The sequence below is a fragment of the Balaenoptera physalus genome, assembly GCF_965194825.1.
Source record: "Balaenoptera physalus genome assembly, chromosome: 16".
NCBI lineage: Eukaryota > Metazoa > Chordata > Mammalia > Artiodactyla > Balaenopteridae > Balaenoptera > Balaenoptera physalus.
Genome location: NC_138898.1, coordinates 52966967 through 52990263, shown reverse-complemented (window position 1 = coordinate 52990263; position 23297 = coordinate 52966967). Strand labels below are relative to the sequence as shown.

General features: G+C 62.4%; 1 protein-coding gene across 5 annotated transcripts in view; it reads left to right on the top strand.

The window, feature by feature from the left end:
- Window positions 1-23297, top strand: part of PKD1 (polycystin 1, transient receptor potential channel interacting) — a 47964-nt gene that overhangs the window by 5343 nt on the left and 19324 nt on the right. For all 5 annotated transcript variants that reach the window (XM_082431981.1, XM_082431980.1, XM_082431979.1 and 2 more), the window contains exons 2-15: window positions 11162-11233; window positions 11354-11425; window positions 11511-11680; window positions 12028-12699; window positions 12798-12981; window positions 14149-14369; window positions 14710-14825; window positions 15236-15362; window positions 15707-15954; window positions 16440-17195; window positions 18079-18210; window positions 18415-18590; window positions 18824-18957; window positions 19590-23209. In XM_082431981.1, coding sequence (XP_082288107.1) covers window positions 11162-11233; window positions 11354-11425; window positions 11511-11680; window positions 12028-12699; window positions 12798-12981; window positions 14149-14369; window positions 14710-14825; window positions 15236-15362; window positions 15707-15954; window positions 16440-17195; window positions 18079-18210; window positions 18415-18590; window positions 18824-18957; window positions 19590-23209 — 6700 coding nt within the window. The remainder of the gene's footprint in view (window positions 1-11161; window positions 11234-11353; window positions 11426-11510; window positions 11681-12027; window positions 12700-12797; window positions 12982-14148; window positions 14370-14709; window positions 14826-15235; window positions 15363-15706; window positions 15955-16439; window positions 17196-18078; window positions 18211-18414; window positions 18591-18823; window positions 18958-19589; window positions 23210-23297) is intronic.

Genomic DNA, 23297 nt, shown 5'->3' with positions numbered 1-23297 from the left:
CCCAGCCATTCTCCTCCCAGGTGTATGTACACCCAAGAGACACGAAACCTACGTCCACACAAAAACTTGTACACAAGTGTCCATAGCAGCATTATTCATAGTACCTGGAAGGTGGAAACAACTCAAGTGTCTATCAAGAGATGAATAGATACACAGAATGTGGTCTGTTCATGAAATATTATTCAGCCATGAAAAAGAATGAAGTACTGATGCATGCTACAACATGGATGAGCCTTGAAAACATGTTCAGTGAAAGAAGCCAGACACAAAAAGCCACATGTTGCATGATTGCACTGATAAGATATGTCCAGAACAGGCCAATCCATGTAGGCACAAGCAGACTAGTGTCTACAGCTGGGATGGGGGATGGGGGATGGGGGATTGTGGCCAAGCATTGTGGGGTTTCTGTTTGGGGGGATGAAAATGTTCTGGAATTAGATGGTGGTGGTGGTTGCACAACCTTGAGAATATACTAAAAACCACTGAATTGTAAACTTTAGAAGGGTGAGCTTTATAGTATGTGAATTATAAAACAAATCTCTGGAGAAAATATCCCAGGGGTGCACCCCGCTTCCGCAGCCGCCTTGTCTTCTCCACGGTTGCCATGAGTGGGGACTCTATGCTGAGCCCTTTTCTTGTGATGTGTTGCCCCAATGCAGTTGGGTTAGAACCACACTTGGTTCCATTTTACAGACCAGGAAACTGAGGCTCCCAGAGGTTGGGTCACGTGGCTGGTAGGTTGTGGCAGAGAGGTTATTTCATCAGCACGCTCTGGGACATATCCCTGGAACTGCATTCGGGGGCCTGGGGTACAGCACCAGCGACCTGCTTCGTCAGCAGACAGAGGTGACAGTGGGGGCATCCCTGAGTGCGGCTGGGGTATGTTTGAATGGGACCAGGTGGGCTCTGGACTCAGGCCCCAGCTGCTTGCCTGGCCCTGCCCTCCCCAGCCCTTCCCACCAGCTCCCTCCTTGAAATTGCCTTGGCTGTCCCTGCTCTGGTCCTCCCCACTGACTTTCTATTTGGTTCCAGGAGGGAGGCAAGGAACACAGGAGTAGGGGACTTAGGCTCTGGGTCAGACCTGGTTCACATCCCAGCTCCTCCGCTTCCTATGTGACCTTGGCTGAGTCACTCGGCCTCTCTGAGTTTCAGTTGCCTCACCTGCAAAATGGGTACCATGAGTGGATGAACCTTATGTGGTTGTGGGGCCTCTGAGGTGAGGGTGTGTGGTGCACCCACGGGACTCGGTTGATGGTGGCCACAATAATCATAACTGTTGCCAGAGTGGCCCCCCAGTCCCTTTTCTGTGTTCTCAGAGCCCATTATCTTATACCCAAGCACTGAGTTGGGCCCCTAGGACCTGCCCTGCCTCAGAGCAGACAAAAAGCCTGAGGAGAGGTGCCCCTGAGCTGGTGCACATGTGCCCGTGACTGTGTTGCTCAGACCAAATGCTGCAGCAGATGGGAAACGCACAGATGAGCCTTGGGCAGGCAGGCTCCTACACACCCCTCAGCACCCAGTCCAGGAGGCCCCATGTCCAGAAGCCTTCCTGCCTCCTCTGGTCTGGCCTCAGAGGTGCCTTCAATGCAAAGCCAGGCGGCTGTTGGGATGTATCATGCCTGGCATGTTTCTCTTGTGTTTTTATCTGTTTTATGCATTTGTGTGTTCGATGCCTTCATGTGTGGATGTGTAACATGGTGAAGTTATGAGGCATAAACAGCACTGTGAGCTCTCGTGTACACCTTGTTCTGTGCCCTGAGCTGATGAGGCACCATTGGAATCTGCGCACACTCGAGCTGCTCAGTGCTCCCCATGGCTGCCCCGCTCACCGCAGCCCTCGTGTTGTCCCTTGAGGAGCTGACCGATGCTGGCGCTTTCGGGGCAGGTGTGCCCAGCGTGCGCAGACTCGGTCTCCCTTTCCCAGATCTCTGCAGGCCCGTCCTGTGGCTTCCGCCTCGGAGGTTAGGTTCGGTCTCCTCTCCGGCTGCTCTGCTGTCTTGTGACAGCTGGTCGGGTGGCGGTGCCACCGCCTTCGCCCCCCACCTGGGGGGCCTGTGCCGTGTGGGGACCCTGGCTCCCAAGGGGGACCCCGGCTGGGGTTTGGTTTCAAGTGAGGAAGCCATTTTGGACGAGACACACATTTTCCTTTCCGGAGCACTCTGCGGTGGCCAGCGCCACAACGGGAACCCAGCCGGGCCCAGCCCACCGAGTGCTGGAATGAAAACACCCCGCTCTGGCCGCGCTGTCTGGTGTGGCGGCCGCCGCCTGGGATGGGTGCGCTGGGGCTCACCCTCCGTGCTGGCCGGCCAGGCCGCGTGCCTGCAATCTCGCTGCCGGGCAATCGCAGCTGGAAAATGCGGCTCACGTCCTTTCTTCCCGGAACACCTCGTTCTTTATGGCTTGGCAGCTGTCTCTGCTGAAGGGCCCGGTGGTACCCAGCCGCCCGTGCCAGGGAGGGGGCTACGTTTGGGGGCCACCGTGGGCAGGGCTCTTTCTCCCTCTGAGGTGCCCATGGGCCCAGGCCTGGCAAAGTGTGTCCCCAGTTCTAGCAGGCCTGGAGTCCACTCTGGGATCCTATGGGGCTGCCCTGGAAAGGGCTCTGTCCTGAGGCGGGGCAGAAGCCAGCCTTGCCTTTTGGCTGAGGTGAGGAATGAGGGCCAGTGCTCTGGGCAAGGCTAAAAGCACCTGGGGCCTCCAGATCCTGCACCTCTAAACTGAGCCCTGTAGCCCAGTGGCCGTGCCCAGCGGCCGACTGGGTGACGGGATTGCTGGCCACGCTGGATGATGCTTCTGCCCCTGGAATTTTGGAGGCCATGTGCCGGCTCCCAGGCCAGGATGGGGAGAGCCCCGGCTACCTTTCTCCCTCACTGTGCGGACTCTCGGGAGTGACCACAGGGTGAGGAGGGCAGCCTCCTGGAGCCTCAGCATTTCCATCTGTAGAAGGGGTCGGCGCAGCCCCTGCCCTGGCTGGCTGTGATGGGCCAGAGTGCAGAGGGACATCCCAGCTGAAGGCAGCACCTGGGTGCCAGCGTCCCTGGGTACTGGTCCTTTTCCTCCCCTTGCCCTGAAGAGTGGCCCCCAATCCCCAGGTGCAGGTGGAGGGGCAAGCTGGGCCCTCTCCTGGGAGGGTGCCCTCTTTCTCAGCCCCTTGCCACCCCCCCACGCCGGTCTTATTAATGCCCTGACGGCGGCTGCCTCTTTGTAGGCTGATCTGGGAAGGCCCCTCTTCGGGGCTCCCTTCCTTGTCCCGGCCTGTGGTTCCAGGGGGTTCCTGGGCAGGGGATGTCACCACACCAGACGCCTGTGTCTCATCCTGGTGACGATTCAGTTGTGGGATGACCACGCCTGGTGAGGGAGCCCATAACATGCTCAGGGAAACACAGGCCACCTCCTATTCCGACGCCCTGGGACAAGGCGCCAGGGGGCTCTCGCAGGCCTTTCCCTGTCTTTGAGGTCCAGACCCCCCTTCTCTGAGCCCTAGTTTGGCGCCAGATGGGGGTGGGTGGCTCGGGCTGGCCCCTCCATGCCCCTTGCGCCAAGAGCCTGCCCCCTGCCCACCCCTGCAGCTCACCCTCTCCGCATGTTTTTCTTCAGATCGGCTCTCTCTCCAAAACTTGAATTCATTAATTTAAACATCATCATTTCCGCCCCTGGAAGCCAGCCTCTCTCACCATAAATAGAAGGGAATGAAGACAGAGTGAGGTTACTAGACTCAAACTGACCCACCCCGTCCCGCTGCCAAAAGGAGCCGTTACCGCGGCGTTGAGTGGGGGCACTGGGAGCCGAGCGTGTGGGTGGGGTCTGGACCAGCCTGTGGGGTCCCAGGGCGCCGGGACCAGCCTGTGGCCTCTCATCCCTTCTGCCTCAACCTGGCTCCTGAGGGGATGTGTTGGGGGTCCCCCGTGGCTGGGCTGAAGGAAGCCTGTTTCCCTGGAGCCCTGGGGCCTCCATGGAGAGGACAGGGCAGCTGAGGCTGCATTTCTGGAAGCCCAGAGAGAGCGGGAAGCAGGAGCCCTGGGCCTCGGATGGGGAGTGGGGGGCCTTCTCCTGCTGCAACTCTGTCCTGTCCTGCCAGAGGGAGGAGGCAGCTGCTGGCTCGGGCAGAGTGGTTACGTAACATCTGCAGGCGGCCCCTCCGGAGCCCATTCCCCCCCAAGCCCTGTTTCCAGCGTGGCGGCCAGCGCCGGGTGGGGTGCTGGGCTGGGGCCTGGTGCTCGCCTCCACTGCTGACCATATGCGTCTGGAATGTGCAGATGTTTCCTTGGGGGCTCCGGCTGGCCCCCAGACCTCGCCTGGCATCTGGACTGGGGAGTAGGCACCCTGGCTACTCCCCTGCCTTGACAGAGAAGGAAACTGAGGCTGCTCGGGGCTGCAGGGCAGGGTCCTGGCTTATCTGTGGCCTCCGTTTCCTCAGCTCTAGGAGGCACTGCCCTTGGAGCCACCCAGGGCTCAAAAACGACCCTCTCCTTGGCCTCCACCTTACACACCTCTTCCCACTCAGGTTTATCTAACAGCCCCCTCCCCATCTCTCCCTGCTGGGCCCTGAGACACCCTTCCCTGCCCCTCTGCGAGAACTAGGATGTGAGCAGGGGCTGGATGCAGGGGCTGAGCCCTGTGTGGGGAGGACAGGGGGAGCCACCATTGTCCACAGGATGGGGGGCCCTTTAGCACCTTCCGCTGGACACCTCCAGCTTGGTGGTGGAAGCAGAGGTTCTCCCCCACCCCCAGCTCCTGCTCAGAATAGGAAAGATTGGAGCCAGAAGGACACACTCCCCCGGGAGGCTGGATGTCTGATTTGGAAGGCCGGGGGAGTTGGGGCAGCCCAGTGCCGGGGGCAGACTGGGCTCTCCAGTGGCAGCTGGCCACTGTGGGAAGAGGAGAAGGAAGGCCCAGGTGTGGGGGCAGAACAGGGGTCTTCACTCCTCCCCCAACACACCTGTCTCAGGTCAGGAGAGGGAACAAGAGGGGACGGGCCAGGTATGAGAAAGCCCCCATCTCCATCCAGTGCTGTGGGCTAACCTGGTCCCTGGTGCCCAGGGAGGTGACACGTGTCTTGTGCTGTTGTGGGTGTGTGCCTGTCCCCAGGTGGTGTGTGTGGTCCCCAGGTCACCCGTCCCCCTGAGCTGGCCTGACCCCTCCAGCCTTGGGGTCCCTGGAAGTTGCTGGCTTGGGCCTTGGAGGGGTCTGGGAGGGTCCACATGGCCAGAGGGTGGACCCTGCTTGGCCTAGGACCTCTTGGGTGCTGGCTCTCTTCCCAGTGGGGGCTGGCCGCTGTGGTGCTTAGCCAGCCTCTGCTGCTTCTGCCAGCTCTGCTGGGCTCCTTGCGCTCCTTTAGGTGGCTCCCTGGGCTTGCTGTGTTCCCCACCGCCCCACTTTGTAAGACGGAACCTGAGTGGGGGGGCAGGGCGTCAGTGACTATGATGATGTCACCGGGGGGGGGGTGCAGTGGAAACCCGAGGGGCTGGGGGTGGGGTGGGGCTGGCCCACAGCAGCCTTGGCATTCCCCCAGAACAGTGACGGCAGAAGCAGATGGAGAGACTTACCTGGTGGCACAGAGGTTAAGAATCCGCCTGCCAATGCAGGGGATATGGGTTCGGGCCCTGGTCCGGGAAGATCCCACATGCTGCGGAGCAACTGAGCCCGTGTGCCACAACTACTGAGCCTGCGCTCTAGAGCCCGTGAGCCACAACTACTGAAGGCCGCATGCCTAGAGCCCATGCTCCGCAACAGGAGAAGCCACCGCAGTGAGATGCCCGCACACCGCAACAAGGAGTAACCTCTGCTCGCCACAACTAGAGAAAGCCCGTGCACAGCAATGAAGACCCAACGCAGACAAAAAAAAAAAAAAAAGACTCCACCTGCTAATGCAGGGTACACGGGTTTGATCCCTGGTCCAGGAAGATCCCACATGCCGTGGAGCAACTAAGCCCATGCGCCACAACTACTGAGCCTGCGCTTTAGAGCCCGTGAGCCACAACTACTGAGCCCATCTGCCACAACTACTGAAGCCTGTGCGCCTAGAGCCCATGCTCTGCAATAAGAGAAGCCACCACGATGGGAAGCCCGCGCGCTGCAACGAAGAGTAGCCCCGCTCACCGCAACTAGAGAAAGCCCACGCGCAGCAACGAAGACCCGATGCAGCCAAAGATAAATCAATTTATTTTTTTTAAAAAGCAGATGGAGATGTGGAAAAGTGGCTGTTCAGGGCCTTGAGGCTGGGTGAGGACTCCACCAGTGTCTGCCTCCAGAGCCCCTCCTCCAGTGTCCTCTCTGTCCCCCCCGCCACACTGTTACCCGTGGCACGCCCCTTACGGATGTTCCCAGGCAGCCCTGGCCTGTGGTGGTGCACCTGGCTTTTGTCCTGGTTCTGCCTTCAGGCTGCAGGAGCTTTGCCGGGCAGGGTCTTTCTCTGCACCATGGGCCCTGACCAGGCCCAGGTGAGTCCTGGGGAGAAGGGGCTCCCTGGGGCTGGGAGCATGGGGAGCACATGGCCAGCACCCATGACGGGGTGAGGCTGTCTTTGTCAGTCAGGGGGAAAGCCTCCCGGGCGCAGCTGGGCCAGGCCAAGCTGGATAGAAGACTTAGCTGGACCCAGGAGGGCCAAGAGCTATGGGCCAGTAAGGCCAGGGATGATGGTGTCCTGCCAGGGTGGGCGCTGGCTGGGACACTGAGGTAGACCCGGCTCCCTCCTCCTGCCCTGGTTTTTCTGGCACCGCAGATGGCTCCCAGCAGCTGCCGCTAATGATGGATTTTCCAGAAAATGGGATGTGGAAAAACATTGTAGGGATTTTCCTTCTTTCCTCTTCTGCTTGAGGCCCTGGCTGGGGAGCTGTCCCTGGTGCCCCTGGTGGGTGTCTCATGCCTGCACTCACCCTTGTGTCCCACTGTCCTCCAGTCCCCGTCTCTGGATCATCTGACTGCCTAGGGCTTTTGCTTCGGGGCCCCTGCAGCCCGGCTTCTCAGAGGCACGGATTCCACAGCTGTCCTCCCTTTAGCCTCAGAGGAGCCCCTGCTTGAGTCTAACTGAAGTTTCTCATGGCACAGCCGTCCCCACTTGGGGCATTGTACTTGACATTGGGTGGAGTCTGTCTGCCTTTCCCTGGTCTCCTGGCCTGCCTCACCCCACCCCGGGGATGGTGTGGGTGCCCCAGCAGCCCACCTCTAGGCACACATGCTCGTGTGCAGTGGTAGAGGGCCTTGGCCTGTACTGGGAGACACCATGCGTGTGTGTCTCTCTCTCTTATTTTTTTTTTAAAGCGGATGAGACTGTCCCAAATTGTTTATTAGGTAGGAGTTTTACAAGCATTGCTTCTGTTAGCAGTATCAGCAGTGCTGGAGAGCGTTGCGCCTTCTCCAGGCTGCACGGCGAGAGCCCCACCATGCTTTGGTGATCCTCTGGGTGTCAGGATTCCTTCTTGTAGCTTTATGGAATGGATCAGTGAGGATAAACTCAAAGAATTTGTATGTGGAATCTTCGCCAACCGTTAAGAATCCAGGGCTCTGCGGCCGTGCATTGGCATCCTGCTCGCTCCTCAGCAACAGACTGAAGGCTTTCAGCGAACTTCAGCGGCTTAACACAGTGATGCGCAGGTGCCATGGGCTCCCTTAGGCCTGGGCGGCTGCAGCTGCCATGCCACACGCAAATCCCATGTCTCCCATATCCTGCTGGGCCTGGTCTCCCAGTCTGTGCGCTGGATCGGCCGGCTGGGGTTGGGGGGGTTGCTGCTGTGGAGGGCACGGTGCACCCCGGAGGAAGGCCGACTGCTGCCTCCCCCACTGCTCTTGGCTTGCTTGTGAGCACCCAGTTTGGCTTACCCAGTGGCACCGCCAGATGGAAGGGGGGAGCTAGGCTCCGTTGTGAGGGGCAGAGGTGACCCTGCCAGAGGGTCCCGTCACTATGTCCCCTGACCCCCAAGGGCCTCTCTGCTCCTGGAGTTCCTGGGACCCATGCTCTGGGCGTGTGCTCCCTGTCGCGCAGCCCTTGGGGGAAGGGACCTGCGTGTGTGCGCGCACACCCGCCGGTATCCAGATGGGAAACCCAGCTGCTCAGTGAGGTTGTCCGGGGCGCCTGGCTCGGGCGAGTCGGGGCGGGGCTCCGGCCCTGAGCCCACTGTCAGTGGACAGTGCCGCTTCTTGGAGTGGAGGAGGCCTTGCTGCCCTGACCTCCCCGGTTGGTGTGGGTACTGGCCCCCCTTGCCCAGCCCCTCGCCGTCTGCTCCCCTCTGAAGCCCCCGCTCTAGGTCCCGCTGGGCATCCTGTCTGCCCCCGCCTGCACCGACTTTCTCCTGCTTGAAGAGCAGAATGAAAGTGTGGGAAATGGAGGGGCCTGCCTGCTCTCAGGAGTGGGGTTATTACCGTGCACCCCTCCAGCGCTTTCTTTAGTTGAGTTTGAACAGTCATGGGGAGCGGGGGGACTGCATCTTGCAGCTGCGTTTCTCCTGCCTCTGTGGCTAAGCGGGGGTGTGAGCCACACCTGCTGACCAGCTCCTGTCACATCTCATGGGCGAGGGGAAAGACGGCTGTGCCTCGGGGCGTGCATGTGGCTGTGCTGGTGCCCAAAGCAGTCGGACTCTCAGGGCATGCAGCATTACTGGGTGGCACCCACACTGCCGTTTTGTGCTTGTTGCCGGGATAGAGCCTTTGCCAAACCAGGTGTCCCCCCAGCCTGCATGGTCAGGCCACTGGTCAGAACAGCGGTGGGGCTGCAGGTCCTCTGGGCTGAAGGCTCCGTCCCCATCTGGTCCCAGCAGGAGGTCCAGTCGCAGCCCTGACCCTGTGGGACCCCCGTCCAGTCTCAGAGGTCCCGCTGCTCAAGGACCCTGCCCCTTGCAGCTATGTAGCTCTTTTGACTGTGCCTGAGGTTCTACTCACAGCCCCTCTTGAGGAAGCCTCCGATTCAGGGGAGAACTTTGGTCTTGCCCACCTTTGCCCACCTACTGCCTGTACCCTCCTGCCTGAGGACTTATGATTTGGAGGCTGCCTGTGGCCTGCTGCCTCCCCAGGCAGGCTGCAGCCAGCATCAGCTGAGCACGTCGTGTCCACATGCCGTCCGCTCAGCGCCAAGTCTCCCGATGGCTGCCCCTTATGCAGAGGGAGAGACCGGGCTCCCAGGGGTTAGCTGAGTGCGTCCACAGTCCCCTTTTCCTCACCCCCTTGGTGGGGGCCGGAGGGGGACAGGAGCCCCTTTGGGCCTGGCTTCCCTCATGTCACCTGCAGGCAGGTGGTGCCCTTCCAGAAGTCCCCCAGGTGGCCACTTGGCTGTGTTGGAAGTCAGATCACGTGAGCAGCCCGACTGAGAACTGGCCCCCAGCCCTTGGCCCCCAGCCAGTATTTGGGTATAGGTGGCCATGAGGCCCCATGTGGATAGCAGGTCCCCAGGAAGGAGCAGTGGTCAGGGGCTGGGGTGGGGGCCATTTCCTGAGCCTCATTCCGGAAGTGGTCCTGGACATTGAGCCAGGCAGAGGTATCATACCAGGCATCCCAGCACCACCCCTGGGCATGGTCTTGGGGTCTGGGCTGGCACTCAGGCCCCTGGCTTCCAGGAGGGCCTTGTCTTCACACCAGCCAATTCTTATTAAGTTCTTGCTGTATGTGGGGCAGCGGGAGAGAGCAAAACCCATTCCAGAGGGTGGCTGATGGAGCTGGGCTTCAGGAAACCCCTCAGGCTGCCACGGGAGCTTGGATTAGAGGGACTGTGAAGGCTGGGCGGGTGCCCGGGGATGGGGGTCTGGACCAGGCTGTGGCTTGGGTAGGGTGGGGGAGTCTGAATGTTTTAGGAGCTGGGTTGACAGGACCTGGAGACAGATAGGCCTGAAGGAGGCATTGACAGACCTTTGGCCTCTGTATGACTGGGTGGTCATCAGTGGGAAGGGCAGGCCTGGTGAGAGGCATTCTGGGGACATCAGAGGGCCAGAGTGACACCTGGAAGGGCAGAAGCTCCAAGGGTGGGAGGCCCAGGCCTCGTCAGTTTGGAGACTATGGCGGGAGGTGTAGACCTGTGGGAGCACAGGGAGGCCTGGGGGGAGCGGCGACTGGAGGTGTCCACTGAGTCAGGCTGGTCCGGGGTCCCTGCCCAGGAGGTGGACGAGCCAGGCGACTGGCCTCCACCTCTATGCCGGGCGGGGAGGTGGAATTGTTGGCTAGAGAGTGTATCCTCGGAAAGACTAGCGAGGGGCTGGGGTCATGTAGTCATTGGAGTGTAGTCACTGGTGTGTCACCACCACGTCACCTGCATTGGGGGTGATGGTAGACAAAAAGTGCTGTTGTGCTGTTTTCATTGGTCTTTCTCCAGTTGTTATGAGACCGGATGTTTTTCTGTGTATCTGTGACATTTGTATATTTTTCGTTAATCTTGCCTATTCTTATCTTTGGCCTTTTTTTTTCCCCTGGAGTAGCTTGCTTTCTTTATGGTTTGTTAACAGCATATGTGGAAGGGGGATTATGGGCCTTTAATCCATCATCTAAATTGCTAGTGCTTTTCCCAGCTTGTAGTTTGTTTTCTGATTTTATGATATTTTGTGTGGAAGTTGCATGTTTTTGTGCAGTTGGATCTTTCGGCTTTTGATGTTTTATTTCTGCTCATAGTTTCATGCTTTGAGAACCCATGACTCTTCTCCCGTGTCTTGCACTGTGTTCGGTTCTGTGATATGGTTCTGTTGAGCTTGAGGGCCTGGGATTATGGAGATCCAGCTCTAACTCTGGTGCCCAGACCCCAGAGACTTAGCACAGGCTGTCAGTACTGCTCTGCTATGGGGTCGTCCACCAGAGCCCCCTTCCCGTTTGTGTGGTCTGTGCCACATTCTCCCCACCCTCCAGCTGGTAGCAGCTGGGCCCCTGGCCCTGGAAACCCCTGGGCTGCCTTGTGTGCTCTGAACCGTGTGTGGAGGGGTGAAGCCTGCCCTCCATGGTGCAGTGCTGCTGGGCGAGGGGGCAGGGGGTGGGAGGGGAAGGGGCAGGGCATGGATGGAGTGCTGAGGGGCCAGCTCTCTCCTGCCTCGGGCTCTCCAGATGAGAGTTCATTCAGGTCTTCCACCTCTAGCCCTGGGAAGAGGGAGCTCAGAGGGTGGGAGGCTGCAGCTGGAGAGCGTCTGAGGTGGGCCCGGGTGGACTTTGTGCCCTGCCTTGGGCCCCAGCACTGACCTGCAGCTGCTTTGCTCTCTAGAGATGTCTCCCACAACCTGCTCCGGGCGCTGGACGTCGGGCTTCTGGCGAACCTCTCGGCGCTGACGGAGCTGTGAGTGTCCCCTCCAGGGCCGCTGTGGGATTCCACGCAGTGGGCAGGTGGCGGCTGCCTGTCACTGTTGTGGTTAAGGGGGCTCGCGTCAGACCCTGTTGAATCTCTCCTTTCTTCCAGGGACATAAGCAACAACAAGCTTTCTACATTAGAAGAAGGAATATTTGCTAATTTATTTAATTTAAGTGAAATGTAAGTTTTGTTGGTTTTGGTGGCTGTCGGCAGCTGGGCCCATGGCCCCCACACCTGCCCTCTGAGCCTGCCCCGCCCCCTGCAGAAACCTGAGCGGGAACCCGCTGGAGTGTGACTGTGGTCTGGCCTGGCTGCCGCGCTGGGCAGAGGAGCAGCAGGTCCGCGTGGTGCGGCCCGAGGCGGCCACGTGCGCTGGGCCTGGCCCCCTGGCCGGCCGGCCCCTCCTCAGCGGCCCCCTGTTGGACAGCGGCTGTGGTGAGTGTGGGTGGGCGGGACACACTTGTTCCCTCCCTGCCTGGCAGCTTTGGCCAAGCAGCCGGCGGGAACCCTGCCGGTTTTCAGGGGTCTCCAGCCTAGGGTGGCAGATGGGGATCGGGGAAGAGCTGCATGAGAGAAATAATTACAGGGGCTGAGACAGACTGACTGGGGGAGGGGTCAGGGAGGCCCTCTGGACCAGGGGACCATGTGGGCGGGAGGCGGGGAGACCAGCCTGGGGGTGGGGGTGAGTGCCACACAGCCGTTGGAGGGTCGGAGATGATGTGATCTGGGGTGTAGAATGGGGTGGAGTGCACCCTAGGGACCAGCCTGCCTGCCCCTTCCAGGTGAGGAGTACGTCGCCTGTGTCCCTGACGACAGCTCGGGCGCCGTGGCGCTGGTGGCTTTCTCAGCTGCCCACGAGGGCCCGCTGGCCCCTGAGGCCTGTAGCGCCTTCTGCTTCGCGGCTGGCCAGGGCCTCGCGGCCCTCTCAGAGCAGGGCAGGTGCCTGTGCGGGTTGGCCCGGCCTCCCAATGCCTCTTCGGCCTGCCTACCCTCCTGCTCCAGCCCCCCACTGCCCCCCGCCCCCACCTGCCGGGGACCCACCCTCCTCCAGAACATCTTCCCTGCCTCCCCAGGGGCTGCCCTGGTGGGGCCCCAAGGGCCTCTGGCCTCTGGCCAGCCCGCAGCCTTCCACGTCACTGCCTCACTGCCAGTCAGCTCCACGCGCTGGGACTTCGGCGACGGCTCCCCTGAGGTGGACGTTGCTGGCCCGGATGCCACTCACCACTATGTGCTGCCTGGGCGCTATCCCGTGACAGCTGTGCTGGCCCTGGGGGTCGGCTCTGCTCGGCTCTGGGCAGAGGTGCGGGTGGAGGCGGCTCCCATAGCCCTGGAGCTCATGTGTCTGGCCTCTGTGCATAGCGACGAGACCCTGAAGCTCGGCATCCGAAACCGTGGCGGCTCCGGCCTCGAGGCCACCTACAGCATCGTGGCCCTGGGCGAGGAGCCAGCCCGAGGTGGGGCCGCCTCGCCCCTGGGCCTGAGTCGGGGTGGGTGGGGCAGCCCTGGTTGGGCACACATCGATGCCCCGTCTCTCTGCCCTCTGACCCCCCAGTGGTGCATCCGCTCTGCCCCTCGGACACTGAGATTTTCCCTGGTAACGGACGCTGCTACCGCCTGGTGGTGGAGAAGGCGGCCTGGTTGCAGGCGCAGGAGCAGTGCCGGGCTTGGGCCGGGGCCGCCCTGGCCATGGTGGACAGTCCTGCCGTCCAGCACTTCCTGGTCTCCCGCGTCACCAGGTGCCTGCCCAAATGCTGCTGGTCCTCGGAGAGGCTGGGAGGTGGGGGGAGGTCCCCAGAATGCTGGGGTGGGGATGGAGCATGAGCACACTGGGGTATCTGGAGGTGCTGTGTCCGGCCAGCCAGCCTGGATCTGGGGATGAGGAGCCATGTTGTGCCCATAGGTGGCCGTTCCTATCCGCCCTCTCGGCACAGATGTGGACACGGGTGCCCCCTGTGGGAGGTGCACCCCCGGCCCTGTATCCTGCCCCCACTGTCCCTTGCTGGGCCCCTCCTGGCAGGGACAGGGGAGGTTCTGGTGTGACCATGGTGGCTGCGCTTCCTCCTGCTCCTCATGCTGCTCCCCCCCCCGGGTGGTCACTGCTGCCAAGCGCTGCCCACGCACGAGGAGCCTCTTGGACACACTGGCTGCCCAGGCCTGTGGGGGCGTGTGCTCTGTTGTGGTCACCATAGGTGGCCCCGCCTGGTCTCTAGTCAGCCCTCAGCACCTGCCATGGCTGGGGGGCGGGATGGGGTGGAGGCTGGTCCCCCTCCTCTCCCAGGGTCCCTGTGTGGGAAGGGGCTGATTGGACTGTGGGTCACCCTGGACTTCCCGAGGGGAAATAGAGGCCCAAAGCAGTCAAAGCCCTTGCCCAAGGTCACTTGGTTCGCAGGTAGTAATGCAGCCCCAGCACCCAGCTCTGACCACAGCACCTCAGCCACCCCTGCTGCCTGTCCCTCTGTCTGACCCTGTCCCAGTATTTGTTCCTGTCCTTGTATCTACAAGCCCTGCCTCCAGGAGGGTCTCTCTGCCCTGGCAGAGCTGTGGGGAGTAGCCTGTTTGGCGGCTGATATGTGGGTGTCTTGGTCCCCAAATGCCACACCTGGAGCCTCACCTCCGGACACACACAGGTCTACGTGGCCCTGGGCCAGAGTGAGGTGGAGCCCCATGAGGGTCTCAGCTGGGCCCCTGGCCCCATCGGATGGGTGATTGGGTGGGCATTGGTGTGGGCCTTGCTTGCCAAGTCATGTCTGAGCCTCAGTTTCCCCATTTGGAAAGTGGGGACAGAGGCAGAGCCTGCCTGACAGGCTGCTCTGAGGAGGGTGCCCCCAGAGAGAGGGCAGAGGGAGGGGTGCTTGTCTCCGGGGAGCCCCCGAGCGCCTGCCCTTCCCTCTGTCTGCCTGCAGGAGCCTGGACGTGTGGATCGGCTTCTCAGCTGTGGAGGGGGTAGAGGTGGGCCCAGCGCCACAGGGTGAGGCCTTCAGCCTGGAGAGCTGCCAGAACTGGCTGCCCGGGGAGCCGCACCCCGCCACAGCTGAGCGCTGCGTGCGGCTCGGGCCTGCTGGGCAGTGCAACACGGACCTGTGCTCGGCACCGCACAGTTACGTCTGTGAGCTGCGGCCCGGAGGTGCGCTGGGGCCCCTGGGAGGCTGGGGAGCACCTGGTGCCCTGGCCCAGGACACCCCTCCTCCAAAGCATACAGGGTCCCCTGGCCACCCCGGGAGCTCCTCCCATCCTGGCCGGGACAGCTGCCCCTGGCACCCCAGTTCATTCCTTAGCTGTTCAGTGTTCGTTAGGTGTTGGCTGAGTGTCTACTGTCCCGGACTGAGCCCACACTGGACAAAACAGGTGGAGGGAGCCAGGGGCTACTGCCACGTGGCTCAGTCCCAGGTCTGGCCCCACCCTGGGCCCCCAACACACTCCTCCTCGGCCTGGGAACAGCACCTCATTGCACACTTGCACCCCAGGCCCTGTGTGGGATGCAGAGAACTTCCTCGTGGGAGCACCCAGTGGGGACCTGCAGGGGCCCCTGAGCCCCCTGGTGCAGCAGGAGGCCCTCTCAGCCCCACGGGAGCCCGTTGAGGTAGGCTGGCCTTCCAGGCTTCTTGCCCTGGCTGTTGCAGTTCCCTTTAAAAAACAGGAAGCCTTTTTCTGGGCCTTATTAACATTCCGTGTCCAGTAGAGTCAGTGCAGAGGGGAGTAGCACCCAGGCCTGGCATCGGGAGAGCCCTGAACGCTCCTGAGCCTTTTCTCTCGGTGCTTGGGGATTTTTTAGAAATGAAGGTACAATTCCTGTTGCTCACAGATGGTTTTGACCTGATTTTTTTCTCCTGAGTGACATTGTCTCCCACTGTGTGAAATGAGGCCAGTGGGGGCCTCTTGAAGGCCCATATGGTGGCTCCTCCCCTCTGACCTGGTGGGTGTTTGGGCATCGGGGTGGGGCCGGCTGAGGGCCGGGGTTGGTGGAGCTGAGTGGCCCCCCTGCCCTGGCAGGTGATGGTGTTTCCTGGCTTGAGCCCGAGCCGCGAAGCCTTCCTCACTGCTGCCGAGTTCGGGACCCCGGAGCTCAGCGGGCCTGCCCAGCTGCGGCTGCAGGTGTATCGGGCCATGCGAGGAACAGGTGGGACTCCATCCTGGCAGTGGGACTTGGGGGGCTCGAGCGGCCTCTCTGCACTGTGGTGTCTGCTGGTCCCTTGCCCACTGGACTGGTCTCCAGCATCAAGGTGGACAGAGTGGGGTCCACAGAGATGCCAACTCATGCTGGGGATCCCAAAGATGGGTTTGGTGGGGAACTTGCTGGGGCTGGGGACTCTCTGGGGTCAGTCAGCTGGCCTGGTGTGGGGAGGGTTAGAGGAGTGATGGTGGGGGACGGGTACACTGCCTGGCGAGACCTCATGTCGTAGCAGGGCGTCCTTATGATCTGTTAGCAAATTGGGGTACCTGACACCCCTTCTTTCCTTGCAGGGGCCCCAGGAAACAGCAGCGAGCCCCAGAGTAGGTCCCTGGAAAACAGGACTGAGCCCATCCCTACATGCACACCAGAAGGACACCCGTGCCCCAGATCCAACATCTGCCTGCCTCTGGACGCCCCCTGCCACCTTCGGGCCTGTGCCAACGGATCCACATCAGGGCTGGGGCTCCCTGGGATCTCCTATGCATTGTGGAAAGAATTCCTCTTCTCTGTGCCTGCGGGCCCCCCCGCCCAGTACTCGGTGTGTATCACTGGCCTAGGTGCCTTCTGCCTCCCCGTCAAACAAACAAAATGCAGATTGTTCTGCACAGCCCTCCAGGTCCCCAACCCACCCGCCTCCCGCCTCGGCAGTGCTCTCCTCCTCTGCCAACCGTGAGAAGCTCCCGCCCCAGGGCCTTTGCACTTGCCTTTTAAGGAGGACTCTTCCCCTCTCTGGGCAAGGCTGGCCAATGTCCAGAAGTCCCTCCCCTGTCTGGGGAAGCCCCACCCCTGCCTGCATCCTCTCTGCCCTGTGTGTTCCGTCTGTCCCCATCTTGAGTGCCTTGGGGACCCCTGTGAAGCCTGATGGTGTGTGAGTGAATGAGGAGTGTTGACACCCCTGTAGGGGGTGACTCTGGGTTACCCGAGGGGGGTTCTGCCGCCTGCTGGAGCCCCTGGCCCAGTGCTGCCTACAGGTCCCTGACCCACTGTGAGGACCTGACACAGGCCCACCCCCCTCTCCTGTAGGTCACCTTCCACGGCCAGGACAGCCCCCTGCTCCCTGGTGACCTCATCAGCTTACAGCACGATGCCGGACCGGGCGCCCTCCTGCGCTGCCCCCCGGCACTCGGCATCCCTGGCTCCAAGGCCCCGTACTTCTCCACCAACGTCTCAGCCTGGCTGGCCCACCTGCCTGCCCAGCTAGAGGCGGCCCCGGCTGGCCCTGCCTGCGCCCTGCGGCTGCTTGTTGCCACAGAGCGGCTCACCCCTCTGCTGGGCCTGAGCCCCAACCCGGGGCTGCGGCGGCCGGGGCGCTATGAGGTCAGGGCCACAGTGGGCAACAGCGTGTCCAGGCACAACCTGTCCTGCAGCTTCAACGTGCTCTCCCCGGTGGCAGGGCTTCGGGCCATTTACCCGGCCCTCTACGACGGCCGCCTCTACATGCCCACCAACGGCTCGGCCTTGGTGCTCCAGGTGGACTCCGGTACCAACGCCACGGCCACGGCACGCTGGCCTGGGGGCAACGTCAGTGCGCCCTTTGAGGCTGCCTGCCCTGCCATTGTGGCTGCTCTGGTGCCCGGCTGTGCCCACGAGGCCAATAGCACCCTGTTCTCGGTGCTGGCGCTGCCCGGGCTCAGCGAGGGCGAGCACGATCTGGCAGTTGTGGTGGAGAACAGTGCTGGCCAGGCCAACCTCAGCCTGCGGGTGAAGGCTGAGGAGCCCATCCGCGGTCTCCGCGCCACGCCCAGCCCTGAGGCTCGTGTGCTGCAGGGCGTCCTGGTGGTGAGTGTGGGCGCCCCCCCCGCCCCGCCCTGAGACAAGGTGCCTATGCAGAGGGCGGCCTCTCCCCAGCGAGGAGAGCACTTGGCCGCCGAGGACAGTGGGCTCAGTGTCAGTTTCTGGGCAGGTCCTGTTCAGTGGCTCCTCAGATGTTTCGTTAATTCCTAAGTTACTGGGAAGTCACCTGTGAAACAGTTGCTCTGAAAACGCTTCTTTTTGCTCTCACATTTTCTGCACGAATTGTCAAGCTCTTCACCCACCTCTCACCTCGCTGATCCTGGGTGTGTTTTCGGGGCCCTGCTGTGTTCTCACCTGGCTAAAGTGAGCGCTTTTTGAGGTTGGGGTCTGATGCCACCCGGCCACTGTCGGTGCCACTCCGGGAGGGGCTGTCCCTGTCCCTGTCCTGGGAGTACCTACCTCGCATAAGGCAGCCACCAGTTCTGCAGCCTTAGCACAGGGGCTGTTGGGCAGTTGTATCCCCTTCCCCGGGCTTCCCTGTTCACACCTGTTCTATCAGGTGACTCAGGTAAACATCCAGAACCATGAGGCCCATTGAGACTCACGTGCCTTCCCAAATGGCACTGTGCTGTCCACCTACGGGGGCCTGAGCAGGAGCCCTGGGATGGGGGTGCACAGACTGAGGTAGGTTGGCTTCTTGTCATGGGTGTTGGGTTTACTTTACAGATGAGGAAACTGAGGTACAGAGGGGTCAGGATGTAACCAAGCCTAGGCTCAGCCCTGCACTGTGTGGCCTCTTTAGCCTAGAGGGAAGCCCCATAGGGAGCTATGTCCAGGCGGATAGACGTGGGTTGAGGGCACAGTTGTTCCCCCAAAGACCCTGGGCTGGGGCAGGGCCATGGCCAGCTGACGCTGTGCCCTTTTGCAGAGGTACAGCCCCGTGGTGGAGGCTGGCTCGGACGTGGTCTTCCGCTGGACCATTGATGACAAGCAGTCCCTGACCTTCCACAATGTGGTCTTCAACGTCATCTACCAGAGCGCCGCCGTCTTCAAGCTCTCGGTGGGCGGGGGGCGTGGGCACAGGGTGGAGAGTAGGGTGGGGGGGGCGGGGGCGGGGGCTGGGCTGTCCGCTGCTCACCTGTGCCTTCTGTTCTGCTTTGCTCCCGAGGACCCCATGGCAGCTGTGGGTGAGTGTGGGGAGGGGCTTTGTCCACGCTGCCCTGTGGCTGGCTGGTGGCTTGCTCACTGCCGCCTGTCCCCACAGCTGACGGCCTCCAACCATGTGAGCAACGTCACCGTGAACTACAACGTCACTGTCGAGCGGATGCACAGGATGCGGGGCCTGCGGGTGTCTGCGGTGCCGCCCGTGCTGCCCCCCAATGCCACGCTGGTGCTGGCGGCTGATGTGCTGGTGGACTCGGCCATGGAGGTGGCCTTTCTGTGAGTGTGCTGGGCCCCTGGGTGGGGCCCCAGCCTCCACCTCCTCATCTGTCAGGACTTGCTGGGTACATAGGACGTTGGGAGCGGCTGCGGGGCTGCAGCAGGGCGGGTGGTACCTTGAAAGGAGGTGCAAGGAAAGGGACTACAGCCGGGCCCTCCCCACCCCTCCCTCCTACCCCTCCCTCCTACCCCTCCCTCCTAGCCTGCTCACCGCCTGCTCGCTGCCCTGGCAGGTGGTCCTTTGGGGATGGGGAGCAGGTGATCGGCCAGTTCAAGCCTCCATACAACGAGTCCTTCCAGGTCCCAGACCCCACAGTGGCCCAGGTGCTGGTGGAGCACAACATCACACACACCTACACTGTCCCAGGTAAGGGGCAGGCCTGCTGCCCTGCCAGCCTCCAGCTTGGGCGAGCCCTGCCCCGGGGACAGCCCCTCCCTGGGGGACAGCCCCCCCTTGGTCCTGCCTCCCGGGATCCAGCCTGGGCTGATGGCGCAGGGCCCTCACTGGGGTGAAGAAGGGATGTCCAGGGTTGAGGGGTGGATTAGGCCTCTGAGACCCATGATTCAAGTCTGCCAGCCAGAAACCGGACCCTTCTATCCCCTCCTGACTCCTCCCCTGAGCCTTTTTTGGGGGAGAAGGGAAGGTTCCTTTTAGTCATTTTTGAAATTCCAGAAGCCTCACACACACAAATGCAGAGTAAACAGTGGTGCCCCTATGATCCCAGCCCTGCACCTATGCCTGCCCTGTCACCCCAAGGGCACTCGTACCTGGAGACGGTCGATCTTCATCTTTCTGCCTCAGCCCTGTGTCTCGCCCTGTGCTGAGAGCACCTGGGCCTGGGTCCAAGGGCGTTCTCTGTTCACGTTATGACTGGGGCCCTGCTTTGTGCCTCACCCCCACCCCAGGCCCTTGCCCACAGCACGGGGTTAGGAGGGGTTCTGCTGAGTAGGTGGTGGCGGCGGCTCCGGCCCCGTCCCCATTCTGGGCCTGTCTGCCAGGTGAATACAACCTGACCCTGCTCGTGTCCAGTACCTTCGAGAACCTGACGCAGCAGGTGCCTGTGAGTGTGCGCGCCACCCTGCCTGCCATGGCCGTGGCCACGGGCAGCCGGGTCCTGGTGGCTGGCTGGCCTGTCACCTTCTTCCCACACCCGCTTCCCTCGCCTGGGGGTGTCCTGTACACGTGGGACTTCGGGGATGGCTCCCCAGCTGTAACACAGCCCCAGCCAGAGGTCAACCACACGTTCGCCTCGAGCGGCGCATACCACATCCGACTGGAGGTCAACAACACGGTGAGCAGCACAGTGGCGAGTATCAGCGTCCGTGTCTTCGAGGAACTCCGTGGCCTGACCGTGAGCCTGAGCCCAGCCGTGGAGCAGGGTGCACCCGTGGTGGTCAGCGCCAGCCTGGATTCGGGCGACAACGTCACATGGACTTTCGACATGGGGGATGGCACGGTGCTCACAGGCCCTGAGGCCACGGTAGAGCACGTGTACCTGCGGGCGCAGAACTGCACGGTGACCGTGGGCGCGTCCAGCCCCACTGGAAACCTGGCCCGGAGCCTGCCCGTACAGGTCTTCGTCCTGGAGGTGCTGTGGATCGACCCTACGGCCTGCATCCCCACCCAGCCACACGCCCCGCTCACAGCCCACGTCACCGGGGACCCTACCCACTACATCTTCGACTGGACCTTCGGGGACGGCTCGTCCAACACAACCGTCCGAGGGGACCCGACAGTGATGCACAATTTCACACGTAGCGGTACATTCCCCTTGGCGCTGGTCCTGTCGAGCCACGTGAACAAGGCGCATTACTTCAGCAGCATCTGCGTGGAGCCCGAGGTGGGCAACATCACCGTGCGGCCCGAGAGGCAGTTCGTGCGGGTCGGGGACGCAGCCCGGCTAGTTGCCTGCGCCTGGCCCCCATTCCCCTACCGCTACACCTGGGACTTCGGCACCGAGGATGCTGCTGCCCGCGTCGGGGGCCCCGAGGCCACATTCACCTACTGGGACTCAGGTTCCTACCTGGTGACGGTCACCGTGTCCAACAACATCTCAGCCGCCAACGACACGGCACTCGTGGAGGTGCAGGAGCCCGTGGATCTCACAGGCATCAGGGTCAATGGCTCCCATGTGCTGGAGCTACAGCAGCCCTACCAGTTCTCTGCTGTGGGACGCGGGCACCCCGCCACCTACCTGTGGGAGCTGGGGGATGGCGGGCGGCTCCAGGGCCCTGCGGTCACCCACGCCTACAGCAGCACGGGCTGCTTCCCCGTCAGGGTGTCCGGCTGGAACGAGGTGAGCCGTGGGGAAGCCCAGCTGAATGTCACCGTGCAGCGGCGCGTGCGGGGGCTCAGCGTCAACGCCAGCCGCACGGTGGTACCCCTGAATGGCAGTGTGAGCTTCAGCACCTCCCTGGAGGCGGGCAGTGACGTGCACTACTCCTGGGTCCTCTGTGACCGCTGCACACCCATCCCTGGGGGCTCCACCATCTCCTACACCTTCCGGTCTGTCGGCACCTTCAACATCATTGTCACTGCTGAGAATGAGGTGGGCGTCGCCCAGGACAGTATCTTCATCTATGTCCTGCAGCACATCGAGGGGCTGCAGGTGGTGGGCGGCGGCGGCAGCTGCTGCTTCCCCACCAACCGCACGCTGCAGCTGCAGGCCGCAGTCAGGGATGGCACCAACATCTCTTACAGCTGGACCGCTCAGCGGGACAGTGGCCTGGCCCTGGCTGGCAGTGGCAAAGCCTTCTCGCTCACCGTGCTCGAGGCTGGCACCTACCACGTCCAGCTGCGGGCCACCAACATGCTGGGCAGCGCCTCGGCCAACCGCACCGTGAACTTTGTGGAGCCTGTGGGGTGGCTGGCCGCCGCCGCCTCCCCGAACCCGGTGGCTGTCAATGCAAGTGTCGCCCTCCGTGCTGAGCTGGCTGGTGGCAGTGGCGTCACTTACACCTGGTCCCTGGAGGAAGGGCTGGGCTGGGAGACCCCAGAGCCATCCACCACCCACACCTTTCCCAGCCCCGGCCTGCACCTGGTCACAGTCACGGCCAAGAACCAACTGGGCTCAGCCAACGCCAGCATTGAGGTGGCTGTACAAGTGCCTGTCAGTGGCCTCAGCATCAGGGCCGGTGAACTGGACTGCAGCTTTGTGGTGGCCAGTTCCACCGTGCCTTTCTGGGGGCAGCTGGCCTCGGGCACCAATGTGAGCTGGTGCTGGGCCGTGCCGGGTGGCAGCAGGCATGGCCAGCACATCGCCATGGTCCTCCCCGACGCCGGCACCTTCTCCATTCAGCTCAACGCCTCCAACGCGGTCAGCTGGGTCGTGGCCACACACAACCTCACGGTGGAGGAGCCCATCGTGGGCCTGGTGCTATGGGCCAGCAGGAAGGTGGTGGAGCCCGGGCAGCTGGTTCACTTTCAGATCCTGCTGGCCGCCGGCTCGGCCGTCAGCTTCCACCTACAGGTCAGCGGGGCTGGCCTCGAGGTGCTCCCCGGGCCCCACTTCTCCCGCAGCTTCCCCCGGGTCGGGGACTACACGGTGAGCATCCAGGCCGAGAACCACGTAAGCCGGGTGCAGGCACAGGTGCGTGTCTCGGTGCTGGAGGCCGTGGGTGGGCTCCAGGTGCCCGACTGCTGCGAGCCGGCCATTGCCACGGGCGCCGAGAGGAACTTCACGGCCCGGGTGCAGCGGGGTTCCCGTGTTGCCTACGCGTGGTACTTCTCGCTGCAGAAGGTCCAGGGGGACTCGCTGGTCATCCTGTCGGGTCGCGACGTCACCTATACCCCCGTGGCCGCGGGGCAGCTGGAGATCCACGTGCGAGCCTTCAACGAGCTGGGCGGCGTGAACCACACGCTCGTGGTTGAGGTCCAGGACGTCATTCAGCACGTGGCGCTGCGCAGTGGCCGCTGCTTCACCAACCGCTCGGCCCGCTTCGAGGCTGCCACAAGCCCCAGCCCCCGGCGTGTGGCCTACCACTGGGACTTTGGGGACGGGGCCCTGGCAGAGGACACGGAGGTTCCCTGGGCGGCTCACTACTACCTGCAGCCTGGGGACTACCGTGTGGAGGTGAACGCCACCAACCTGGTGAGCTTCTTTGTGGTGCAGACCACGGTCACCGTCCACGTGCTGGCCTGCAGGGAGCCCGAGGTGGATGTGGCCCTGCCCCCGCAGGTGCTTATGCGGCGTTCCCAGCGCAACTACCTGGAGGCCCACGTTGACCTGCGCGACTGCGTCACATACCAGACTGAGTACCGCTGGGAGGTGTACCGCGCCACCAGCTGCCAGCGGCCTGGGCGCATGGCCCGGGTGACCCTGCCCAGTGTGGATGTGAGCCGGCCCCAGCTGGTGGTGCCACGGATGGTGCTGCCTGTGGGCCACTACTGCTTTGTGTTCGTGGTGTCATTTGGGGACACGCCGCTGGCACGGAGCATCCAGGCCAACGTGACAGTGGCCCCTGAGCGCCTGGTGCCCATTGTCGAGGGTGGTTCCTACCGTGTGTGGTCGGACTCTCAGGACCTGGTGCTGGATGGGAGCAAGTCCTATGACCCCAACCTGGAGGACGGTGACCAGACGCCGCTCAGCTTCCACTGGGCCTGCGTGGCCTCGACACAGGTCAGCCACATGGCGGGGCAGTCGTCCTCCTGATCCCCCTTAGGTCGTTTGTGTGAATGAGGCTGGCAGGCTCTTGGGTCCGCTTGAT